Genomic DNA, 22,434 nt, shown 5'->3' on the forward strand with positions numbered 1-22,434 from the left:
AAGCTGCCATGACTCCGTTTAGGGATTCATTGTCTAATCCATCCTTCTCTTCCCTCCCCAGCCCCCACAGACCCCACCCCCCGCAGATTTACATCCCAATTCTGTTCTCCTCAGGTTTTCATTCAGATCAATTTGTACCTTTGACTGAGCATCTTCCACCCTAGAATGGATGGAGGAAGTAACTGGGAGGGTGGTGGGTGGGCCTGAAATTCACTCTAAGAATGAGTGAGGTCACTGCCCAGTCTCTCTTGCAGTGAGGCTATTGACCAGGCCCTGGACCTGGTGGAGGTCATAAGTTTCCAGCATTCTCTCCTCTCCACACTGCAGGAAGTGGATATCTACACGGTGAAGACAGAGGAGTTATCCTTCACGTCTGCATTCTGCCTGCAGATACAGCGCAATGACTACGTCCATGCCCTGGTCACCTATTTTAATATTGAATTTACCAAGTGCCACAAGAAAATGGGGTTTTCCACAGGTGAGCTGTTTGTTGGTTCTTTGAACCCTCCTCTCCTCCTCTGTGCTTCCCTGAGGCTTTGTGGGCAGAGACCAGGTCTGGCCTCAACTTGGGGAGAAGGCTCTTGGGCGTCAGCCAGGGGTAGAAACTGCATGTCCCACACGTTGGCTCCTCAAGGAGAAGGTTAACAAAATATGGGTGGTGCTCCCAGGGCTAAGAGCAAACACTGGGTGAAGGAGAGGTGGGAGGAAACTACTGAGGGCCCCCAGAGACTCTTCGAATGAATCTGTTCAATTTGCATTTACCGAGCATATTCTGTATGAGGGGTAAAGACCCAGGGTTGAATTAGACTCCTCCATCACCACTGCCGTGCCTCTGTCAGGACCCCACCGATCGCTCTTTAGACCACAAATGAATGTCTTCTTTTCTCCTGTACATCCACCCCAATCCATCCTTCATTGAATCCCTGGTTATGTTCCCCAAAGATCATCCCCACTGGCTTAGTCTGTTTCTGTTGCTATAACAACATACTTGAGACAGGGTAATTTATAAAAATCAGAAATTTATTTGGTTCTGAAGGTTGGGCAATCCGTGAACAGGTTGCTGGTGTCTGCTGGGCTCTGATGAGGGCCTTGTGCTACATCACAACGTGGTAGAGGCAGCGCATGGTGAGTGAGCAAGTGTGCTGGGGAAGCTTGCTTATGACGAGTCGCTCCCACAGTACCCCATGAATCCATCCAGCTCTGCATGGATGAACCCATTCATGAGGGTAGAACCCTCCCAACCCAATAACTTCCCAAAGAGCCCCCCTCCCAACACTGCTGCACGGGGGACCACATTTCCAACACCAGAACTTTTGGGGGACAAAACCTCAAGGAGGCTTCTTCTGTCTCTCGGCCACTGCTCTGCAGGCGCCACTCCCTTGTGCCTCCAGGGTGTGCCCGGGGATGGGAGGGTCCTAGATCCCAAGGCTTTGCCATCTCCTTTCCTCCCGTGTTGGGCTACCAAAACAAGTTACCATGGACCCTGGGTGTGGGAGTTAGACAGCAGAGATTTATTTTTTCACATTCTAGAAGCTAGAACTCCATCATCCAGGTGTCAGCAGGTTTGGCTTTTCCTGAGGCCTCTCTCCTTGGCCTGCAGATGACCATCTTCTGACTGTGTCCCATGTGGTGGTTCCTCTGTGTTCATGTACCCTAGGATTTTGTGTGTGTGTGTGTGTGTGTGTGTGTGTGTGTATCCCAGTCTCCTCTTTTCTTTTAAAATTGTTATTTATTCCTTTTTGTTATACATGACAGTAGAATGTATTTTGACATATCATTCATCCATGGAGTATAACTTCCTTTTCTTGTGATTGTACATGATGTGGAGTTTCACTGGTTGTGTGTTCATGTATGAACATAGGCAAGTTATGTCTGATTCATTCAACTGTCTTTCCTATTCCCTACCCCCTCCCTTCTACCCATCTTCCTCCCTCTAATCCTGTGATCCTCTGCCTGGCCTCCTGTGAGTCAGCATCTGCATATCAGAGATAACATTCAGACTTTGGTTTTGTGGGATTTGGTTATTTCACTTAGCATGATTGTTTCCAGTTCCATCCATTTACTGGCAAATGCCTTAATTTAATTCTTTATGGTTGAATAATATTCCATTGTGTATACAGACCACATTTTCTTTACCCATTCATCTGTTGAAGGGCACCTAGGTTGGTTCCATAGCTTAGCTATTATAAATTGAGCTGCTATAAACATTGATGTGTCTACATTACTGTAGTATGCTGATTTTAAGTCCTCTGGATATAAACCATGGAGTGAGATAGCTGGGTCAAATGGTGGTTTCATTCCAAAATTTCTAAGGAACCTCCATACTGCTTTCCAGAGTGGTTGTACCAATTTGTAGCCCCACCAGCAATTTAAGAGGGTACCTTTTCCCCTACATCCTTATCAATATTCACCGTTACTTATATTCTTGATGATTGCCATTCTGACTGGAGTGAGATGAAATCTCAGTATAGTTTTTAATTAGCCTTTCTCTAATTGCTAAAGATGCTGACTTTTTTTATAGTTTGTTAACTGATTATATTTCTTCTGTGAAGTGTCTGTTCAGTTCCTTTGCCTATGTATTGATCGGGTCATTTGTTTTTTTTGGTGTTTTTTGTGTTTTTTATATATCCTGGAGATTAATGCTGTATCTGAGGTGCAGTTGGCAAAAATTTTCTCCCATTCTGTAGACTCTCTCTTCATGTTCCCAATCTCCTCTTCTTATAAGCACAATAAGCTACATTAGGGTCCACTCTATGGGCCCATCTTAATTCAGTCACCTCTTTAAGGGCCTTATCTCCAAATAGAGTCACAGTCTGAAGTTCTGGGAGTTGTGACTTCAACGTGAGTTTGAGTGGCTACAGTTCAGCTTGAAGCACCTCCTCGGTCCCCATCTCCTCTCCTGGTCAGCTCCACCATAGGCTTCACCTCTTGACAGCTTCAGGTGTTACCTGACCCTCTCCTTTCCTTCAGGTCAACTTTAGGAGTCCTTCTCAGGGGCCCTAACATCCCATGTAAATGTCTGTTATGGCTCTGTTAAGAATGATACATATGCAAAATAACCTCAAGAAATTGGTTCAAAACAAGATAAAAAGTCAAGGAACAAATTCTCTCCCCCATGCATCCCAGTCCCCCTCCTCAGAGGCACATGTGATTAATGATTTATTTAATCATTTAATTTAAGGATATTTTTTATATCCTATATCCTTCCAAAATATTTCAATGGGTGTTCAAGCATGTAAATATTGATACATACTGCTTTTGTGTTTTATTTTGACATAGTTATTAGACTCGCAGTAAATTGCAAAAATAGTATACAGCATTCTATGAACCCTTTACCCAGCTTCCCCCACTTATTATAATGCAATATGAAAACTACACCCTTTAGAAACCGTAGGCTAAATCATATTACCCACCCTACCCTCTGCTACCTTTTCTTTATTCAACAACATCTCTTGGAGCTATTTCCATAATCTCACAGGAATTATTTTCTTTCTCTTTAAGCAACTACATGAGATTCCAATGTAGGAGGAGCCACTATTTATTCAAGCTTTCCATTCTTTTTAAAGCTACCTGTCTCCCATGAGTAGGAATCACATTTCATTCATCTCTGCATTCCTGGTTCTACAACAGAGTTCTAAACAAATCTCTGTTAAATGAGTATATGATGCTATAACTGCCTTTGGGAATGTGCTCATAATGGGCCATTGACGTGAGTCTTCCTCAGAGGATGAGTGTGTGTGTGTGTGTGTGTGTGTGTGTGTGTGTGTGTGTGTGTGGCAGGGGAATGGGGAGGGGAGTTAATCTGAGGATATGATTATTCACTTCCTGAAATCATGATGATGAAGATTCTTTGTTTACTTGTGAACAGAGAAGCTGAGAGACTTACCTAATCTTTCCTAGAAAGGCTTTTCCCAAAACCAGTGTCCCCTGACTACCATGGTCAAGGTCTTCTTGTCTCTATCAGCCAGACCAGTTCTGGTGCCCTCGTGCCCTGGGGAAAACCAGAACCCCCCTGGTTCAGGCCATTGTCAGCTGCTACCCTCCTTGGAGGGTGAGTAGGTGAACTCACCTTCCCAGGAGGCAGCCAGGCGTGGGGACATTTTACTTGACCTTGAAGTAAAGTCAGCCCCCGTGATGGTGAGGGAGTGGAGATAGTGAGAGAGCTGAGAACAAGCTTGCTTGAGGACCACAGCTATGAATAGAAGCTAGGGACAGAGCCACAGTGTCGGATCTGCCTCTTTCATCCCTGGGCAATGTCTAGCCCAGGGCCTGCCCTGCTGTAGGTGATGAGAAAGTCAGTAGACGAGGGCGCTCTGGAAAAAGGTGTGGGTTTCTAAAGCCCAGCTCCAGCTCTGCAGCTCTCAGCAAGGCTTGCCTTCCTTTGAAAAAATTCTTTTCTCTGGGCCAACCAGTTTCCTTGGCTCTGTGGGTGGCAGGGATGACATTCCAAGTGGCCCATGTAGAGGAGGCTTGGTGAAGCTCAAGTCCAGGATCAGAGAAATTAGATCTGGGCTTCCTGATAGTGAGAATTTGTTCCAAAGATGAACTTTCTAACCCACTGGCTCATATCCTTCCTACTTGTTAGCTTCACCCCTACCACCATCCCATGCAAACTCAAGGACCATGGTCTAAATCCAGGTGAAAGCCCGCTCCAGTGTCCTTTGGCAGTGATAGTGTCACATGCCCTCCCCTTTGCACAGACTTTCCTAAAGTTAGTCTGTAAGACATTTGCAACCCCTGCAAGTCCTCTGCTCCTATGCCTTGGTGTAGTGATTCTCAAAGTGTGGTCCATGAACCAGTAGCCTCAGCAGCACCAGGGAACTTGTAGGACCTCACTCAAGACCCACTGACTCAAAACTTTGGGGGTGGGGTCTGGCAATCTGGGTCTTAAGACTTCTAGTTAATTGAAGTGTCTGCTCACGTTTGGGAACCACTGCTTTTGTGAAAAACTGCCCTGAACAACGTGGTTGAGAATTAGACCAATGTGCACACCCCTCTGGAAAGGGGATCCCATCTCCTCACTAAGGTAGACCCTCTGCACTCACTAAGACTTCGTGCTTCTGGAGCAGACACAGTTTCCTTTTACCTCCAGCAATCCAAAGTAGGTAGACATCAGGGGGAATATTTGTCTGGCTGCTTTCTCAGTCACCTTGGGGTGTTGGTGTGGGGTGCATCCAGCACGCAGCGGGATTCTGTATTGAATCATTTGTGTTTGAGCCTTGGCTCTACTCAGACACCTGCACTCTGATCACTGACAGAGCAACTCCTTTTTGTTTCTGAGGATCTTGGATGCACAGAATTAGATTAGCCCTGGCTCTTGGTTCATGACACAGTTCCAACATTGGACCATGCATGGGTCACTTTTTGCCTGTTTATTTTTTAATATCACAAACACTCATGAATTCACCACCTAACTGAAAAACTAGAATATAAATAAATTAGTGTTCACTACAATGTAAATAGTACTTAGCAATAAATTGATTATTTCTAGCAGAATGTAACTATATTAGTGATTAAACAATAAATAATTATTAAACTACAAATATCAACTAATACATTGTTAACAAAATGATTATAATTAATGTTAATAAATTAATAGTTATCTAATTATAATAATATAGTACTATTGTCATTAACAACAATAATTGTATTATTATAATAATTATCTAACTCCCTGTGTGAACTCAGGGCCTTAAATGCTATATCAACACCTTTGCATCTACCTGGTATGCTTCACTTCTATTCTGTTCTCCTTTATATGGCCTCTAGTTGAACATTATCCTGCATTTTGTGTTCCTATTCCCTTGCTATTTTTAAAGCTTTATCACAAGTATGAATGTGCCTAAACAAAGTATTTTTTGGTCTCAGTTGTTTGTGAACTTCATGCAAAGCACAACCTGCTGTTTGTGACCCCTCCCCCACAAAGGCTGACTGAGTTGTTCATTGCAGCCCAGGCGCAGCTGGCTCTGGGGGGCCAACTGGAAAGCACATCACATATTGTGCAGCCTGAAAATGATCCCTGTTAATGGCTCCGGCATCTCTGCAGCTCTGGTAGAAACTGTCACAAATAGGCACAGGCACTCAGGCTTCCAGACTCTGCCAGCCAGCAGGCAGAGTTGTCCCTACCCCCTTGGACACATCCTCTTGGGGTGAGGACAGGAAATGGGAACTGGGAACCCTCAGGGCTTCTGATCAACCCAGGAAACTGTGTAGTAGGTGGAAGGCAGTAGGCCAGGTGAAAGAAGTCTTGGTTTCAAGACCTGCTTTTTCTGGAAAAAAATCATCAAGGTAGGGTGGCCATTCATTGGAGATGTCCTTGAGTTAATTGCTTCCTGGGTCTTAGACTTGGGCAGCCTCTTTCCAACTTTGCCATCCTGTGACATTGAGTCATTTTCTCAGGTCAAAGAAACTTCTTGGTACATTGTAATTCTTTAAAAGCTATGTGAACTCTCTAGGGAATATAGTTCCAAATTTACAGCTAGGAAAATGGTTATATTCCAGAAAGAACTTTCAGCCACTTAGTCATTAGGAAGCAAAACAGGAAGCAAGATTCCCTTTCCAAAAGCACCAGGAAATATCCTGTGAGAGTCCCCTGCCACAGCTTCCTCTGTTCCCAGCCCCTGTCCTTCACTCTATGTCTATCACTGTCTACCTGACTGTCCTGTCAGGCTGTAGGGTCTGCCGGGGTGAGGGGCATACAAAGCTCTGTTCATTTTGGTTGCTGTTCCCCAGATTTCGAACCACACCTGGCACATGATAAGCTTCCTAAACAAAGGTCTACCGAGTGAATGAATCTGTGCATTTGCACTTGGGATGCTGTGGACAGTACTGCTCACACTTGCTTCAAAATATAGAATAAACTTTGTGCATAATCTAGAACTCAGAGAGACTGAGGGGGAGGAGGCTTGAGGGAGGGAGAAAAGTGGAGACAGGTAGGTGGGGTCAGAATATTACAAGGAGGAAGGCATTGTCACCACAGGGAAGGCTGAAAGTCAGTACAATCTCCAGGGTTGCAGTTGGGGCTGGGGGTGGGGGAAGGAAGGCTTGTCCTCTCACATGGAGAGCTCTAGATGTTGACCACAGCCCTGTGCTGTGTGCTCGCCCTGTTGCTATGCAGCAACATTCCAGATCTTCCCCAGGATATTCTAGGCCACTACAAGGAGGCAGCTTACCTCTTCAAACCAGAGCCACAGCTGATGGATGAACAAAATTATATACCACTTTATGTAGTGATTAAATAACTACCAGATGCAATGGCTTAGCAGTACCCTAAACATGAGGCTAAAATGTTACAGGTGGGGTAACTTTATAATTTATCTTTCAGTTAAGGACATTTTTGCAAGTAAAAGGAAGAGCTATTAATAATTATGCTAAACAGACATAAACTGGGACTGTCCTCGGCACTGCAGGAGGTTGGGTCACTCTTAGCTTATGACGCTTTGCCTTTCTCATCTCATCTCATCCTCACACTACCTCGGGGAGCAAGTGTCACGACCCATATTCCACAGATGTAGAACATGAGCCCAAGTCTGTGGCAAAGCAGAGACTGGAAATGGGGCTGATGTTTGCCTGATTAAATGTCTTTCCCTCTGTGACTCAGTCTTGGCTGTGGGTCTACTCTATCTGGGGGTAGGTTTCATGTCTTGGCAGGTTGTCCCCCCAGTCTGTCCCCAGAGTTACCGTAGTACCATCTCTTGGAATAGAGTCAAAACATCCAGATTCTAAATTTCTGCTGAATAGTTGATAGAGAACTAGGATTGCGAAAACTGGTTTAGACAATTTACCCACAGCTAAGGGACCCACCCTGGAAATGAGGTATTTAGGGAAGTCCCTAACCTTTTGGTGTTGATATCAAAATAAAAATAATTTTCCTCCAATCCAGAGCTGGTGTATTTTTTTAGGCCACCATCAGAGGCAGACTCCTGGGTTCACTGGCCAGCAATTCTGAGTCAGTGACATCTTGGGTTCTCAGAAAGCATCTGATTGGGTGACAGGAGGAGGCAGCTTGAGTCCCCTTGTCTGAAGGTCTTTAGGAATAAAAGAGACACCTGTCTGAGCTGGTGTAGGTGGAAGTGGGGGCGAGTGTGCTGTCAATCTTACATATACCGACATGCTCCATAGACAACCAGAAACTGGCTTTGGACAATTTATTTCGAGGTAGTTGGCAGGGAAGTGTGCTGCGAGCAGGTGGACTTGTCTACTGGCAGCAGTATGTCTTGGAGGCTGATAAGGCTGGGTGTGTAAAGACCCAGGGTCTGAGAGGCACAGGTTGCTCATTTAAGGTGCTCCTTCTCCTTCCAAATGCACAGACTGTGCTTTCTCCCTGTGACCTTGAGTGTGCATTGATTTCTAAATGCGCACACATTGAAGGCTGCAGGAGTCTATCCAAACCACTGACATTTGATCAAGCCAGTTCACTGCAGAGGGCAAAGAGCTCTTCACCACCATTAATGTAGATCTCAGGGTTTGGAAAGATCTTAGAGGTCACTTGAGCTGATCTGGTACATGATGACTCCACTCACTCAGGGTGGGCATGCAAGACCCTCCCAGGATGGACCTTGGGTAGCTCGTGTGATTGTGAGATAGCTCTAATTATTCCTGGTGAATTGAAAATCTGCCTTCTAGTAATTCTGGTGACTAGCCTTTGTTCCACCCCAAAGTCATAGAGAAGGTCACATGCAAGTCTTTCTATGTGGCTGCTTTTGACATGTTTGAAAGCCCCTCATCAGGTCTCCCCAAGTCCTGTCGTCTCCAGCACAAGATGGCAAAGAGGAAAGTGGCAGAGGAAAGTAATAGCCTCAGACAAGAGGACTTTGCTATAAAGCGAGTTCTACAATCCATAGAGTTCCAGTGTCATTGAGCATCTAGGGGTACATCAAAGCATCCCAGGAATCTGCTCTTTGGTTTCTTTCTATCATCCATTTATTTAATACTTATAAACTGAATATTGTGGTGGGCACTGAGGATATGATCCTAAGCTGGGCTGGCTTGTCTCTGCCTTCATGGAGACTATAGTCTTGTGGAAGAGGCAAATGAGTGGGGGCAGGGTTAGACTTGGGGTGATAACACTGTGATGACTTCGACTCCGGGTGCTGTTGGAGCTCTTGACTCAGGGATGAGGCTGACCAGGAGGAATGAGGAAGAAGGAGGAGAAGAATGTTCCAAAGATAGTTGCTGCCAAAAGAGGATGATGGCCCCAAAGGCAGGACCTTCCTGTTTAACTGGAGAATATGCCAAGTGCCGAGGGGACTGATGGGGTTCACTGGATAATACTGGGGTGCAGTGGGCATCATTGTGGCTTTGGAGCATGCAGGATGGGTGAGCTGTGCACCAGTGGGTTGGGGTTGTGGAGCGAGAATCATCCCTCCTATTTTTCTGGTCCAGTTAGGAAGGCACAGCTGGAACCCCACAGCAGGCCTGGACCAGGGTGCTGGGCTCAGTGCTAGGACACAGAGTCACAGGCAGGGAAAGCTATTTGTAGGATTAAGGATCAAGTACATGGGATGTCAGTGGAATGGGGAAGCTGGTTTAGACATGGAGTTTGCATAAATAATGCCTTTTAAGGGGAGATAGGGGGAACTACCTCTGCAAATTTCTCCCCCACACTGTCTGAAAGTCTTCATTCTATTGCACTAATTAAAACAGTAGCATGGTGGGTTCGTTTGTGCAAATGAGGTTAGTTGGTGAGAGGGCATTCATCAGGCACCCTCGGCATCAACTTGCAACAGTTTTTCTTGTCTGATCTATGGTTATGAATAACAGCCCTGCAGGGGTGGGGATCTGAAGGCAGGAGTGGGCATTGGGGCTGAGTGAGGAGTTCTGGTGGGGCCTTAGCCTGGGCACCTGACCCCACAAGAGCATCAGTGAGTCCCAAGGGAAGCCTAGTCTTTCTACAGACATAACCTCTGACTCCTTCTTCTCATCTCCCCTGATCTTCACTCCTCAGCCCCTGATGCTCCCTACACCCACTGGAAGCAGACCGTCTTCTACTTGGAAGATTACCTCACTGTCCGGAGGGGGGAGGAGATCTATGGAACCATATCCATGAAGCCAAATGCCAAAAACGTGGTGAGTGCTGAGGAGACTCATATGGCCAGGGTCACCAAGGAGAAGGAACCCCTGGCTCCTAGGGAGCACACAGGACTCACTCTCCCATGTTCTAACGTCTTGCGCACAATTGGAAAAGTTCCCCAGGGAGGCAGTAGGTGGCTACATTTGAGGGTGACATGTGACTAGGCATAATGGAAGGACTCCAACCATCACTCTTCAAAACCCAGCAACTAGGAGGCTTCTTTAGGTCCCCTCTGGACTCTCAGCCTTGAGGACAGTTCCCATCCCTTCACATAGGGCCTTTGAGGATGGATTCTGTTGAATAATGGGTTCTACTTCATTGAGGATGAGCTGGGCCAGGAAATTAGTTTCTGGTGGTCTGGAAGACGTTTGGTTTGTGTTTCTTCATCTTGCCTGGTGGTTTGGAGACCAATTCTTTGAGTAACCCCAAGTCTATAGAATGCTTGGAGTTATGGCATAGAACATTCAAGTACAACCCCCTCCCCCATTTTCTTCCAGGATGAAATCCTAGGGAATATGTTTACATTAGAACAGAAATAATTTAGATAAGAAATCAAAACACTTCCTGTGAGAATAATGAGGCACTAGAATAGATCCTGAGGGGTTCAGGGAGATTCCCTTGCTAGAAACCTCTAGGAACCCCGGGGCCACCCACTCGCCTGGTGCCAGGAGGAAGCCTCACTTCTCTACCCAGACTAACGTCACAACCCTTTGCCTTCTTTGCAGCGAGACCTCGATTTCACAGTGGACTTGGATTTTAAGGGACAGCTGTGTGAAACATCTGTATCTAATGACTACAAAATGCGTTAGCACACGTGGAAAGTGCAGAGAACAAGTGAGAAAAGGAACTCTCACCTCGATCTGCCACGCTGTCCCGAGGAACACTGTTTGCAGGACTACACACTCGAAAACCAGAGCTTTCAATTCTGCCTTGAAGATTGGTGGACTCACCAGGGCTCCCGTGGGCCCCGCCATGGACAGAAGGCCTCCAGCTCCTCCGCTCTGCCCTGGGAGCTCTCCATGAAGGCTTTGTTGTCACCAACAAAGAGCAACCTCATGTGCTGTGGCTGGGCCCCAAGGATGGAAAAGCCCCCGTGTGTTCCCAACGTCCTCCTAAACTGTGACTCTGGATCTTCCAAGTTTTGCATGCTGCAGGCATCTAGGACAGATTGCTTTCACTAGAACCTGGAGACATAGTGTCTTTGATAGCATAAGCCAGATTATCTGTGCGGTGGTATGTGTGTGCGTGTGTGTGTGCACAGCATATATATTAGTTTATTTGCCCACAAACACTGTATATGCATGCATATACAACCAAGTGGGTATACTCATGTGTTCATCCAGAGGGGTGTGTGCGTGTGTGTGTGCGTGCGCCTGGGTGAGTGTGTGAGCCTGGGTGTGTGTGCGTATAATATATATTACTCTCAGAGGAGATTCTGTTGCTTTCGAATAGGAATTTGTTTTGTGATTAGTTCTCCCCACCCCGCCCCTTAACAGATGTTATGCAGCTATGAAACATTCTCTGTACTAGCTCTGGTCTCCTTTGGACTAGACAGTGGCTCTGAACCCTGAGCACAGTACCACGGGCCCCGTGGGCACTCAATAAATACACATGAGAACGAAACGATGGGACGTCTGTTTTCCTGGTGCTCTGGAGTGGCGGGACTGGGTATGGGGAGTCAGAAGTCATGGTGGAGTGGAAAATCAAAGAGCCTCCTCCACTTGTTTGCCCTCTGAAGGAAAGCACCATGGCAGTAGCAGCTGGAAGTCAGGGCCAGGTCTGAGAGCCTCTGTCCTGCACACTCCCCAGGTTCTGCCACTGGAGGATGAGAAGAGGGCTGGGACCCCAGGGTTGGGGGAACAGGAGCTGAAGGAGAATGCTCCACACTGGGAAGCTACCTATAGTCTGGGAGTTGTGTAGCCTAAAGATCTGCTGGGAAAACTTCCAGCCTTGGTCTGAGTGTAGAACCAGAATCTCCATGGGATGGATGGATACCATACTTTGCCAGCGTGGTGAAATGTTCAAATTTGGTTAATTTTTAATTTGCTCATTAATTTCCTAGACCATTGGTCTTATCTATGTAATTTCCCCTGGGAGAGTCATTCCTGGTGCTGGGGAGAAAGGAGGGCCATTTAGAAATGGTATGAGGAGATGAGAGCCCCAGAAAGAAATGATGCAGAGGAGACCTCAGACTGGGCTGTGCACAGCGGGGAAGTCTTGACAATGTGTTGCTCAGCGTGGGTCTGCCTGAACAGGGTGGAGTGCAGGGGCTGGTGACAGGGCAGCAACAGATCCCAGCACGACCCCCATGCAATGTACCCAGGAGCCTCTCCAGAACCACCAGGCTCCAGTCCCTCAGTCTGTGGTCCCCAGGAGATGCCAACATGTTAAGAAAAGATTTTTTCTTCTTTTTATTGGTTATTTTTAGTTATACATAACATCAAGATTATTTTGACATAATTATAAAGGTATGGAATATAATTTACTCTAATTCAGTGCCCAGTATTTCCCCTTTTCCTCCCTCCTCCCTTCCCCTTGCCTCTACTCTGCTGATCTTTCTACTATTTATTTTAGGTTGTCTTTTTTTTTTTTTTTTTTAAGTTAGTGCTGTGTGAATTCACTCTTTACTCTCATAAAGCCACCCCTTGGAAGCTGTGTCACTAGATAGACACAAGCTTCCATAAACTCCATTGCATTTCCTTGGATAATAACTTAATTTGGGGGCTGGGGTTGTAGCTCAGTGGTAGAGCACTTGCCTCACATGTGTGAGGCACTGGGCGTGATCCTCAGCACCACATAAAAGTAAACAAATAAATAAATAAAATAAAGGTATTGTGTTTATCTACAACTAAAAATATTTTTTAAAAATAATAATAATAATTGAATCCAATGGCAATGGATTTTATGCTTCCAGAACCTTCTGATGTCAATGTATTTTATCAACTTCTGCTGAAGTCTTGGGAGTTAGGCATAGAAACATTATGGCCCATTTTATAGATGAGGCATACTGGGACCCAGGGAGGAGCAGCGGAGCCTGTGGCAGAGCTGGGCCAGAACCTGAAGCCCAGTTCCATGTGCCCTCTGCTCCTCCTTGTTGATTCTTCTGAGTCCCTAAACCAGAGAGGGAGACTCTTATTGTACCTGCAGTGAAAATTATTTCATGCTTTTTATCTACCTGCATCACACAAGAAGAATAGAGACACTTAAAAGGGGACAAAGGCACATATATTAGAAAGGGGCTTGAAGAAGGAGATCAAGGTGGGGTCTCCTCAGAAGAAGCGGAAGGGAAATTAGAGAGTTTCTATTGTAGTGGGAATTGGGGACCTCTGCATTCTGCCTATTGCAGCCAGCCCAGCCTGAGACAGGGAGTTCATCCTACCTCCCGGAGAATTCCATCCAACAGGGCCAAATCCCACATCGTCAGGAGCCCAGGGGAGGTGACAGGATGACCAGCTTCAGGAGCCCCAGGACTTGGAGCCTGTAGATACCCCTGGTGCCACTCCATCTCTCCAGTCATCAGAGGAGAGGGTCTCCTCGGGGGTCTCCCCGGGTCCCAGGTCTTCAGCTTCTGCAGCTGCTCTAGTCCCCACTGGGAATCACTGAGGAGTGTGTCCACCGCTGCCTCCTCCCTCCTGCTCCTGGGGATGCTCCATTGAGAATTGTAACTTCCCTCTGTTTTGGTGGAAAATAAGCAATGTCTGTGATAAGCCTGTTCTGAATGAAAGTCAGTGCATAAAATGAGGTCCCAGGGTGACAACAGAGATGCTATAAAGATGACTTTACGTGTGAAGCCTGCTCTTTTTCCCCAACCCACTGCCTTTTTTTTTTTTGAGATGTACCAAACCTGTCAGCTTCTTTCTGATCTCCACTCACATCTCTCCAAGCATGTAGCCACAGGGCTTCTGTTGTGATTGGGTTTGGGTTGGTTTATATCTGGGCCACTGTGTGCATGCTTTGAGTCCATCGCAGGGGTGTTCTCTCTCCCTGACAAGATGCAATCTCCAAGAATGGGACCTGCGTAAACAGGGTGGGGTGTAGGAGCTGGTGACAGGGAAGCAGCAGATCCCAGGACTAGCTTGACTCCCATGCAAGGAGCCCACAGCCTCTCCAAGAAGGACCACCAGACTCCAGTTCCTTCTGTCTGTGCTCTCAGGAGATGCCAACATTTTCTTTCCTTTCATAAAAACCACCACTTATGAGCCTCCATAAGCCATGGGAAGAAATGAGGACTTCACCAGACCCTACATGTCCCCATCTCTGCAGCCTCCCTCTCTTCTTGGAATTGCACCTGGCTTCCCAGGTGTAAGCCCAGCCTGACCCCAGAGCTCAGTAGTGGCATGGGACGTAGCCAGATATCTCAGACCATCTGTTGTTCTTTGAATATGGTTTCTCTTCAATAAAACTCATGTTGAGCTTGGTTCCCAGTGTGGTAGTGTTGGGAGGTGGAGCCTAATGGGAGTTTTGGGTCCTGGGGTAGAGCTCTTGTGAATGGATTTACGCCTTTCTCCTGTGAGTGAGTTCCTGCTTTCGTTCAGTTTCTGCGAGAGTCTGTGTTACAGAGTGAGGTTGCATGTTGTGTTTTGTCTCTTCTCCACACACCTGCTTGCCTTTCTGTTTTCTGCAGTGAATTGAGGTAGTATGAGGCCCTCATTGTCACCTTGTTCCTGAACTTCACAACCTCCAGAACCATGAGCCCAAATAAACTTCTTTCCTTATAAATTACTCAGTCTCAGGTATTTTGTTACAGCAACAAAAAATGGACTAAGATGACATTCCCATACCAAGTTCACCCTGGCTTAGTGGCCAATTGGGGTCACTTGGTATCTGCCCTACCTTGATCCCTGGTCATAACCTACCCCTCACATAGAATACCAGCAATGTATTGTTCTTGCAAATCCCCCATCCTGCTGAGGTACCAGGTTAATTTCTGGAGCTTTCTTTCTGAAGAAGCATTTTCTTTGATCCCTGCAACCTGCCTACCTTGGGTCTTGAATGGCACCTCCCTGGATACCTTGTTTATGAGTACAGCCCTACGTGGTGGGTAGCCTACTTTGCCTTAAACAATTGGATTGTCACATGTTGTATGCAATCCTTGGCCTGTTGCTTTGGTACTTTTGTTGTGAGAAATGACCTACTGCCAGCAAGAAAAAGGGTCTTACAACTTCCAGGACAAGTCTGACTCCCTGAGAATGAGTGGTTTCTTCATGACTTGTCCAACTACAATTGATATACTCAGCTCTAGGTCTGGAGCCTCCGAGGTCCCTGTCTCAATGAAGCAATCAGCCCATATTCAGTAAAAACTCATTCCAGGATCAGGAGATCAGCAAGCCACTTTCACTGGGTAATTCATAGGTTCCCGGCACTGACCAAGGCACCAGCAAACAGCTGAGGCAGCAGACACCATCTCTGTCTTTACGGAACTCACTGTGTTAATCTCTGGGTCAGTTGGGCTGGCTCTTACCCAACTTCTGAGAGGCAAGGTCCCTCAGCCATCCTCCCTAACCAGCTCCAGCTCTGGCCTTCCCACCTGTGGCATCCACAGGTCCTAGCCCTCTAGGAGAAGTGGTGAGGAATGCTTCTTCATTCAACTAGGCTCTGGAAACGGGGAATATTTAAACACTTCCCTGCTATCTAAATTCCACAGGAAGGCCCAAACTATCATTTTAGGAGAATGATAGTACTCAAGGGGGCCTAGGACCCTTTTTCTTGCTGACAACAGGTCATTTCTCACAACAGCAGTACCAAAGGGATTTTATTCACCATTAACTAATTTCTCAGCCTCAAAGGCAGCCAGAGCAAACTGGTCAGAGAAAACTCCTGGCTCGCTAGGTCTTTAGGCCCAATCCCCTACTGCCCCATTTCCAAAGGTGACCAGCAGTCACGGACCAGCTCTGCCACAGGACATGAGGTCTGGAGTCAAAGGACCTTGTCAAATCCCAGCACTGCTGCTGACTAATGGTGTGACTTGGGGCAAGTCACTATACACCCATGAGACTCAATATGTTCGTGAGCCAGAAAGGACATGACTCAGAACAAAATGAAATAAACCTAAAACATGCTTGGAAACTGCACAGCACCATGGAAAATCCAGTCATAATCACTGTCTTAATAATAATGCTGCCTTGAATCACAATTCTGTTATTGGGAGGTGCCACTGGATGCCAGGACCTGGGGTTCACGGGCTCAGCAGACCCTGAAAGGCAGCAGGTGCTGTAGTCAGAGACAAGGGCAGCCACAGGTAAGGCCCCAGGGCTGCTGGCATTGGCCCACAGTTTGGGAACAGCACTGCAGTGATGGCACATAGAATTTGCCAGAAGCCCTAAACAGCCATGGTCCTGCTTTATGGTTCTCGTTCTTTAACTCTTAAAGGCTTTAAAAGTGGCTATGGAGGTCTTAAAATCCACCTCGCAGCCCTCTGGCAGGCAGTGACTAGCTGGCACTAGTAGATATGTGTCCTTATAATTAAAAATCATCAATTACATTTCGCCACAGTCCCACCTGGGACCCCGGGCAGGGGCTTTCCTTCTGGCTGTCTCAACTCCCATTTCTAATCACTGGAAATTTCTGGTGACCTTGAGACAGAGCCAAGGGTCTTTGATCTACTGCCTGCTTTGTGCCACCTGGAGAAGAATGGGAGCTAACTCCATGTGTTCATTTTACTTGTGAATTCAATACATGCTGCTCTTCCCAGGAGAGTTATTCTTCTTGTCATACTTAGTTTCAGTTAATAATATATTGAGTTTGTATACTTGAAGTACTTATTCCCTTTGATGGTCAGAGTCAGTGATTCAGAAACATATTCTGGGAACTGGAAAGGGAACAGAGTGGGGACCAGGCTAAGAACTGGATCTTAATGGTAATATCAGCCACATCAAGATTTGAGAGTTGTTTGGCTGCATTTAATAGCAAATAACCAGCCAATTCTCCACTGTCATAAAGTGCCATTAATATGATGGACACATGTGACACTATGACTTTGTGAGTCAGAGGCACTAGAAGAACAGAACTATAGGGCTCCTTCTTCTTGCCCAGAAAAGGGTTGAACTTCCTGAGAGTATCTGTCGGGGAAAGGCAGAGGAAAGTAGTCTGGAGATATGAAAATAGTACTTGTGTTAGTCAGTTTTCCATCACTGTGACAAGATACCTGAGATAAGCAACTTAACAAGGGCAAACATATTTTTGCTCATAGTTTCAAAGTTTTAGTCCATGGTCACTTGGCCTTGTTCCTGGCAGGGAACATGGGCAGAGGAAACTGCTCCCCTTATGGCACTTGGGAAGCCAAGACAGATATAGGAAATGACTGAGGTCCCAAAACCTCAAAGAGGTCACGCCCCCAATTACCTAACCTCCTTCTGCTAGGCCCCACCTCCTAAAGTTTCCACAACCTCCCAGTAGCAACAGCTGAGGATCAAGTCTACAACACTTGGGCCTTTGGAGGACATTAAAGGTCCAAATCACAGCAGTGCTACACACAGTTAGATTGCTTGAGAATAGTGTGTCACCATGAAACATGCAAGATCTATTTGGAGACAGGAGGAAGGTATACTTGCTGCCTGTCATCTGGTTGCTGGGCAAGCCTCCCAGAGAGAGCATGGGGTACCATTTCATTCAAAATTATGGCACCTGTTAAGGTCCCAGTGGGAACCAGGAGAACTGAATGAGTGGTCTCTCCCAACATCCTCCAGTCTGCACATATTTCTTGGGTTCCTCATGCATGACAGGCTCTATGCTAGGCATGGGGAATACACCAGTGAACTGCCCTCCTGGGAGTTCCAGGCTGCTGGAGAAACAGACATGAAACATGAGGGATAAAAATCATGACCGAGGAAGTGCAGAGGCAGAGGAAGCAAAAAACCATTAGGCAGAGCATGAGAGCAAAAGAACCACCCTGCAGATAGGACTTGAAATTGAGACCTGAAATATTGGGAGAGGAGGTGAGAGTTAGAAGGTGGCAGGAGATGAAAGAAGCATCCAGTGGAAACAGCGTGTGCCAAGGCCTAGATCAAGAGCACAAAGGGCTGGTTGCAATGGAAAAAGAAGCAGGAGCAGAGGGCCAGGCAGCAGTATGGAGAGAGCCATGAAGCGCAGTCCAAGCTCCAGGGTCAAGGGCCTTGTAAACCACGTCAAGAATACTTTTTCCTCAGCACTGAGAAGACACTGAGGGATTTTAATCAGGGAAGTGACAGGACAAGATTTGCATGCCACACATGCTCACCATTTAATGAGCTCAATTTGGCAGTTGCTTCCCCTGGAAATTGGTAATAGACTTAACCCATTGTCTACTTCAGAAAATTAACCACAGAAAATATACATGGAAAGCCAGCAGAAGCTCTAGGGACCAAGAGTGGAGGAAATTCGATCGAAGCTTCTCTGGGTTGCTCTTGTTGAAAATGACTTGAATACAGATCGCTTCATTTTAGGATTGCCTTGTTCGCCAGTAGGGAATCTGTGACCGGCCAATTTGTGCGACTCAGATCATTTGCATTATCCTTTCTGGTGCCATGTCATCCTGTTCTTCCTACAAGGACAGCCTCCTCTGGGCTCAAAGGATGTCATTGCCTGGGAGGCAGAAGGCGGTTGGTAAGGTCTGTGCAAAGCTGGATCAGCCTTTCGGGATTGTTCTGCTGTCTTCAAGCCCCAGGCAGCTGTTTCCAGGGAAGCATAATGCTTGGCATTGCTTTCAACTTGCAGAACATATTCACGAAGCACCTTTCGGAGGCTCTGTGGGTCATAACAGGTTTCTGTTACGATGACAATTGCTTTCTGGCCACGGTTGGTTGGCTCAGTTGGATAGCGCATCGTACTTGAATCCAAAGGCACAGGCTTCACAGACTGGTGGCACGGTTTCATGGTCATGGACGATGCCTTGAACTCCAGGCAGCCTTGGAGACAAACAGTCCTGAGGTGGAGACTGGCTCTTCCAGGGAATGGCTATGAGACCTGCAGTGAGATTCTTAAATCTCTTGTCTGCTCCAGTGTGAATTCTTTCCCTATGAAATGGGAATGATGATAACACTTTTCTCCTAGGGTTGCTACAAGTGTCAAATGAGATAACAGGAAGTTGTGTGGCAATGTGCCCTGGATGGTGAGTGGCACATGGGGCTACTTAGAACTGGCAGCTCTTGCTGTTCTCGGAATGAGAGCCCGGATGACAATACACAGGTGCTCTGGGCAACCCCAGGGAAGGACGGAGAAACAGCTCCAAACTCTCCCCACAGTAGGGCAGAGTGCTTGCTTCAAGTGGCCAAAGAGAGAAGGCACATGACCCTCTGTTGCTTGGAAACAGTTTCAAAGGTGTCCTTGGAGATGCCTGGATTAGAGATGCTGTGGGAATTCAGAGCAGGACCAGGATTGTGGAGACCTGAGGTCACACAACTCAGGACCAGAGGTTTAGTGCAGAATTGGAGCATCAGGTACCAACTGGTCAATGGGCAGGAGATTTTCTGAGGCATCTTCCTTGAAGGACGCAGGGGCCCCCTGAGATGAAAGGAAGGAGGGCGCAGTTAGGAATGTGGAGCTGGAGGACTGAGGTCAAAGCCTGATTCTCCCACTTCTGCCTGTGTAACCTTGAGCAAGTCATCAAGTCTCTGCCTCTGCTTTCTTCCCAGTAAACTGGTGGCAATCATATTATCTACTCCATAGGATGGTGGCAAGAATTAATTAAGACGTGTGCCTGGATGTAATAAGTAATACACGTAATAGCTGTGCTTACTGTTATTATAGGCTAATCTGAATAACGCAAGGCTTTACTTCCAGGGACCGGAGGCCTGGGCCCTCTCCAAGCCCATGGCTTGGCTCCCTATACCCTCTAGGTGATACCTGTGCCTACACAGATAAGCATCAGCATGGGTTTTTGTGTTCATCTGCCCTCCATGAGCGCAGGTTGTATGTCTTGTTTATGTCTGTATTTCAGTATCAGTTGCAGACCCTGGTCCACCCCAGGTGTTCACTAAATATTTGCTGAACGAACAGATGAAGGTCTGTTGCCATGACACCCGAGTCAGTTGCCTGTTGTTTCTAGTCTCACTGGGAACCTATTGTGTGCCCTTGAGCAAGTCATTCCCCATCTCTGGATTTCAGTTTTCTCATTCATGAAATGAAAGTATTAGCCTAGAATAATCTTCAGGTCCCCACCCAACTTGAGGAATCTGCAATTTTCTGGTTCTACAGCTCTTATTTTTATTTAGTCCTGGACTCAGAGTTTTCCATGAAGAGCTTGTCACTAACATTTTAGTGGAGGGAGTGGAATGGCTGCTGGGCTTTGTGTTGGGGTGGGGCAGGGAGGAGTGGGGGATGGGGGTAAAAATAAAGGCTGAGGGAGCGAAAAAAGTTTCTTCCAGGGCTGTAGAAAGATGTGCTGGGGGCTTTGCCAGTGAGGAGCTAGAAGAAATAGGAGGGTAGGTCGAGATGCGAGGCTTCTCCAGGGCTTGACTGCAGTTCATTAGTCTGGACTCCATGGAGATGGGTTATCTCTTGGAAGATCATTTTAATAACTGAGATGACATGGAATTAAGGATGCTGGCGCCTGGCTGGCCAGGGCTGGGTGGCTCTTATTCAGGTCAAGAGTTAATTTGTCTCTGCTAAAATTGCCCATCTGATTAGATTCTCTTCAGGTGTCACTCTCCAAGGTGTTTCTATTGAGGAGGCCTCTGGATTAGGGACTTTGTGAGGGGAGAAGACTGGGGAGGTGTCCAGGTCCAGAAGAGGCCAAGTGAGGGACGGCCAGCTGATGGATACCGAGAGGTGAGCCCATGTGTAAATGCAGAGCCTGTGGCTCTGCACCTGTGGGTCCTGTGGCCAGGCAAGTCTCAGTTCTGCCACTTGCTAGTCTTGCTGTGGGGGCGGGCCTCACTTTCTCCCATTCCCAGTTTTTAGACAGAAAATATTCCCCAGAGCATTGTCTTGTAAACTCTGGGGTTCTGCACACAGGCAGGTTTTCCGTCACTCCCTCTCAGTCCATATTCCACAGCTGGCTTTGATTATTCACACTCACAGAAGAGACTATGGCCTGGAGAACTCAAAGTAGTGGAGAACTCACAGACGTGGAGTTTAATTTGGCTGAAGCTTGCAGCCAGTCAGGGTTGAGCTGCCGTCAGAGGCCTGGGCAGGGCTGAGGAGGCTCAGAAGCTGGAGGCCACATGCTTTACTATGGACCCGTCAATGGCATAGGCAAGTCACTGAAATTCTCTGAAAGCCTCCAGAGGGAGTGGCTTGGGCAAAGACACAGAGGTTTCAAAGAGCAGATCCAAAATCACAACACCATTTGCAGGCTTGAGAGTTTTCACTTACTATTATTCCACTACCATTGTTGCTAGTAATAGTAATGTTAAACAATTAAAAATAAAACTCTTCCGACTTCTGATTAAGTCAGAATCTCTGGTGGTGGAGGTGGAGGTGGCAAGGACTGATTTTTTTTTTTTTTTAAATAATAAAATGAAACAGTTAAAAGTAATAGAAATAAAAATAAATAAACTAGTTTAAAAAAATAAAGAAAAGCTCCCCACATGATTTGAACACACATCTGAGGTTGAGCAATAGAGCCAGGACACTTGCCTTGGTCAGGTGGGTGGCGGGCACAGTGAGTGTCATTCAGGGACAGTGGCACTAGCTGGGAACCGGCTGCCTGCCGCAGATGGAGGACGTGCTGCGAGGTCACTCACCAAATTGCAAAGACGATGCTCAGGGATTGGAGGGAGTATGACTTAATTTATAGCAAGAGAAATTGGGTTAGGTCAATGGAAGTGGGTCAAGGGCCCAGAAGAGTTCCCAGTGGATACTGTCCTTTGTGATGTGGGGACAGAATGGGGACTCTGCTGTGCCAAGAACTGTGACACTCTTACAGGTACAGTACAGAGAGTGTGGGGTTGAAATGGCTCCACATGTGTGGCCTGGGGGACACCTCACTCCTTCCCAGAGCACTCAGTGGAAGCTTTGAAAGACCTGGGAGGAGTTGGTGTGGAGAACAAGAGTCGTGGGCCAGGAGCCACATTGGTTGTTCACTGACTTTGTACTGTGGGCAAGTCCCTCCTCCTGCCTGGGTCACAGTCTCCTTCCTGTGACCCAAGAGAGCTGGGTGAAGGCAGGTCAGCCCTGTGCTTCCAGTGCCCATACTATTCAGTGCCAAAGACCCTCAGGCCAGGTGAGGAGTGACTGGGGGTGAGACCCCTGCCTTTATGCTGGGGTGTGCAACCTCCTGGGTTCCCACTGAACAGAGGAGGGAACCAGCCACTGAGAGAAGGGGCAGTGTGGGGAGAGGGGGAGATGAGCCTCATGAATGAAAATTGCTTTGGGAGGGGGCGGGGGAGGAGAGTTGGAGGAAGGGGAGAGAGGGCCGGGAAGGCACACGGAGAAAGGAAAATACA

At 47.0% G+C, this 22,434-nt stretch overlaps 1 protein-coding gene across 2 annotated transcripts in view; it reads left to right on the plus strand.

Annotated features, from left to right (window-relative positions):
• The window catches only part of Prmt8 (protein arginine methyltransferase 8), a 91,287-nt gene extending 79,404 nt beyond the window's left edge, over positions 1–11,883 (plus strand). For both annotated transcript variants that reach the window (XM_047550119.1, XM_047550118.1), the window contains 3 exons: positions 328–478; positions 9,947–10,068; positions 10,798–11,883. In XM_047550119.1, the coding sequence (XP_047406075.1) occupies positions 328–478; positions 9,947–10,068; positions 10,798–10,881 (357 nt within the window). In that variant the 3' untranslated portion in view covers positions 10,882–11,883. The remainder of the gene's footprint in view (positions 1–327; positions 479–9,946; positions 10,069–10,797) is intronic.
• The last annotated feature ends 10,551 nt before the right edge of the window (positions 11,884–22,434 follow it).

Source organism: Sciurus carolinensis, chromosome 4 (assembly GCF_902686445.1).
Source record: "Sciurus carolinensis chromosome 4, mSciCar1.2, whole genome shotgun sequence".
In the NCBI taxonomy this organism is placed as follows: domain Eukaryota; kingdom Metazoa; phylum Chordata; class Mammalia; order Rodentia; family Sciuridae; genus Sciurus; species Sciurus carolinensis.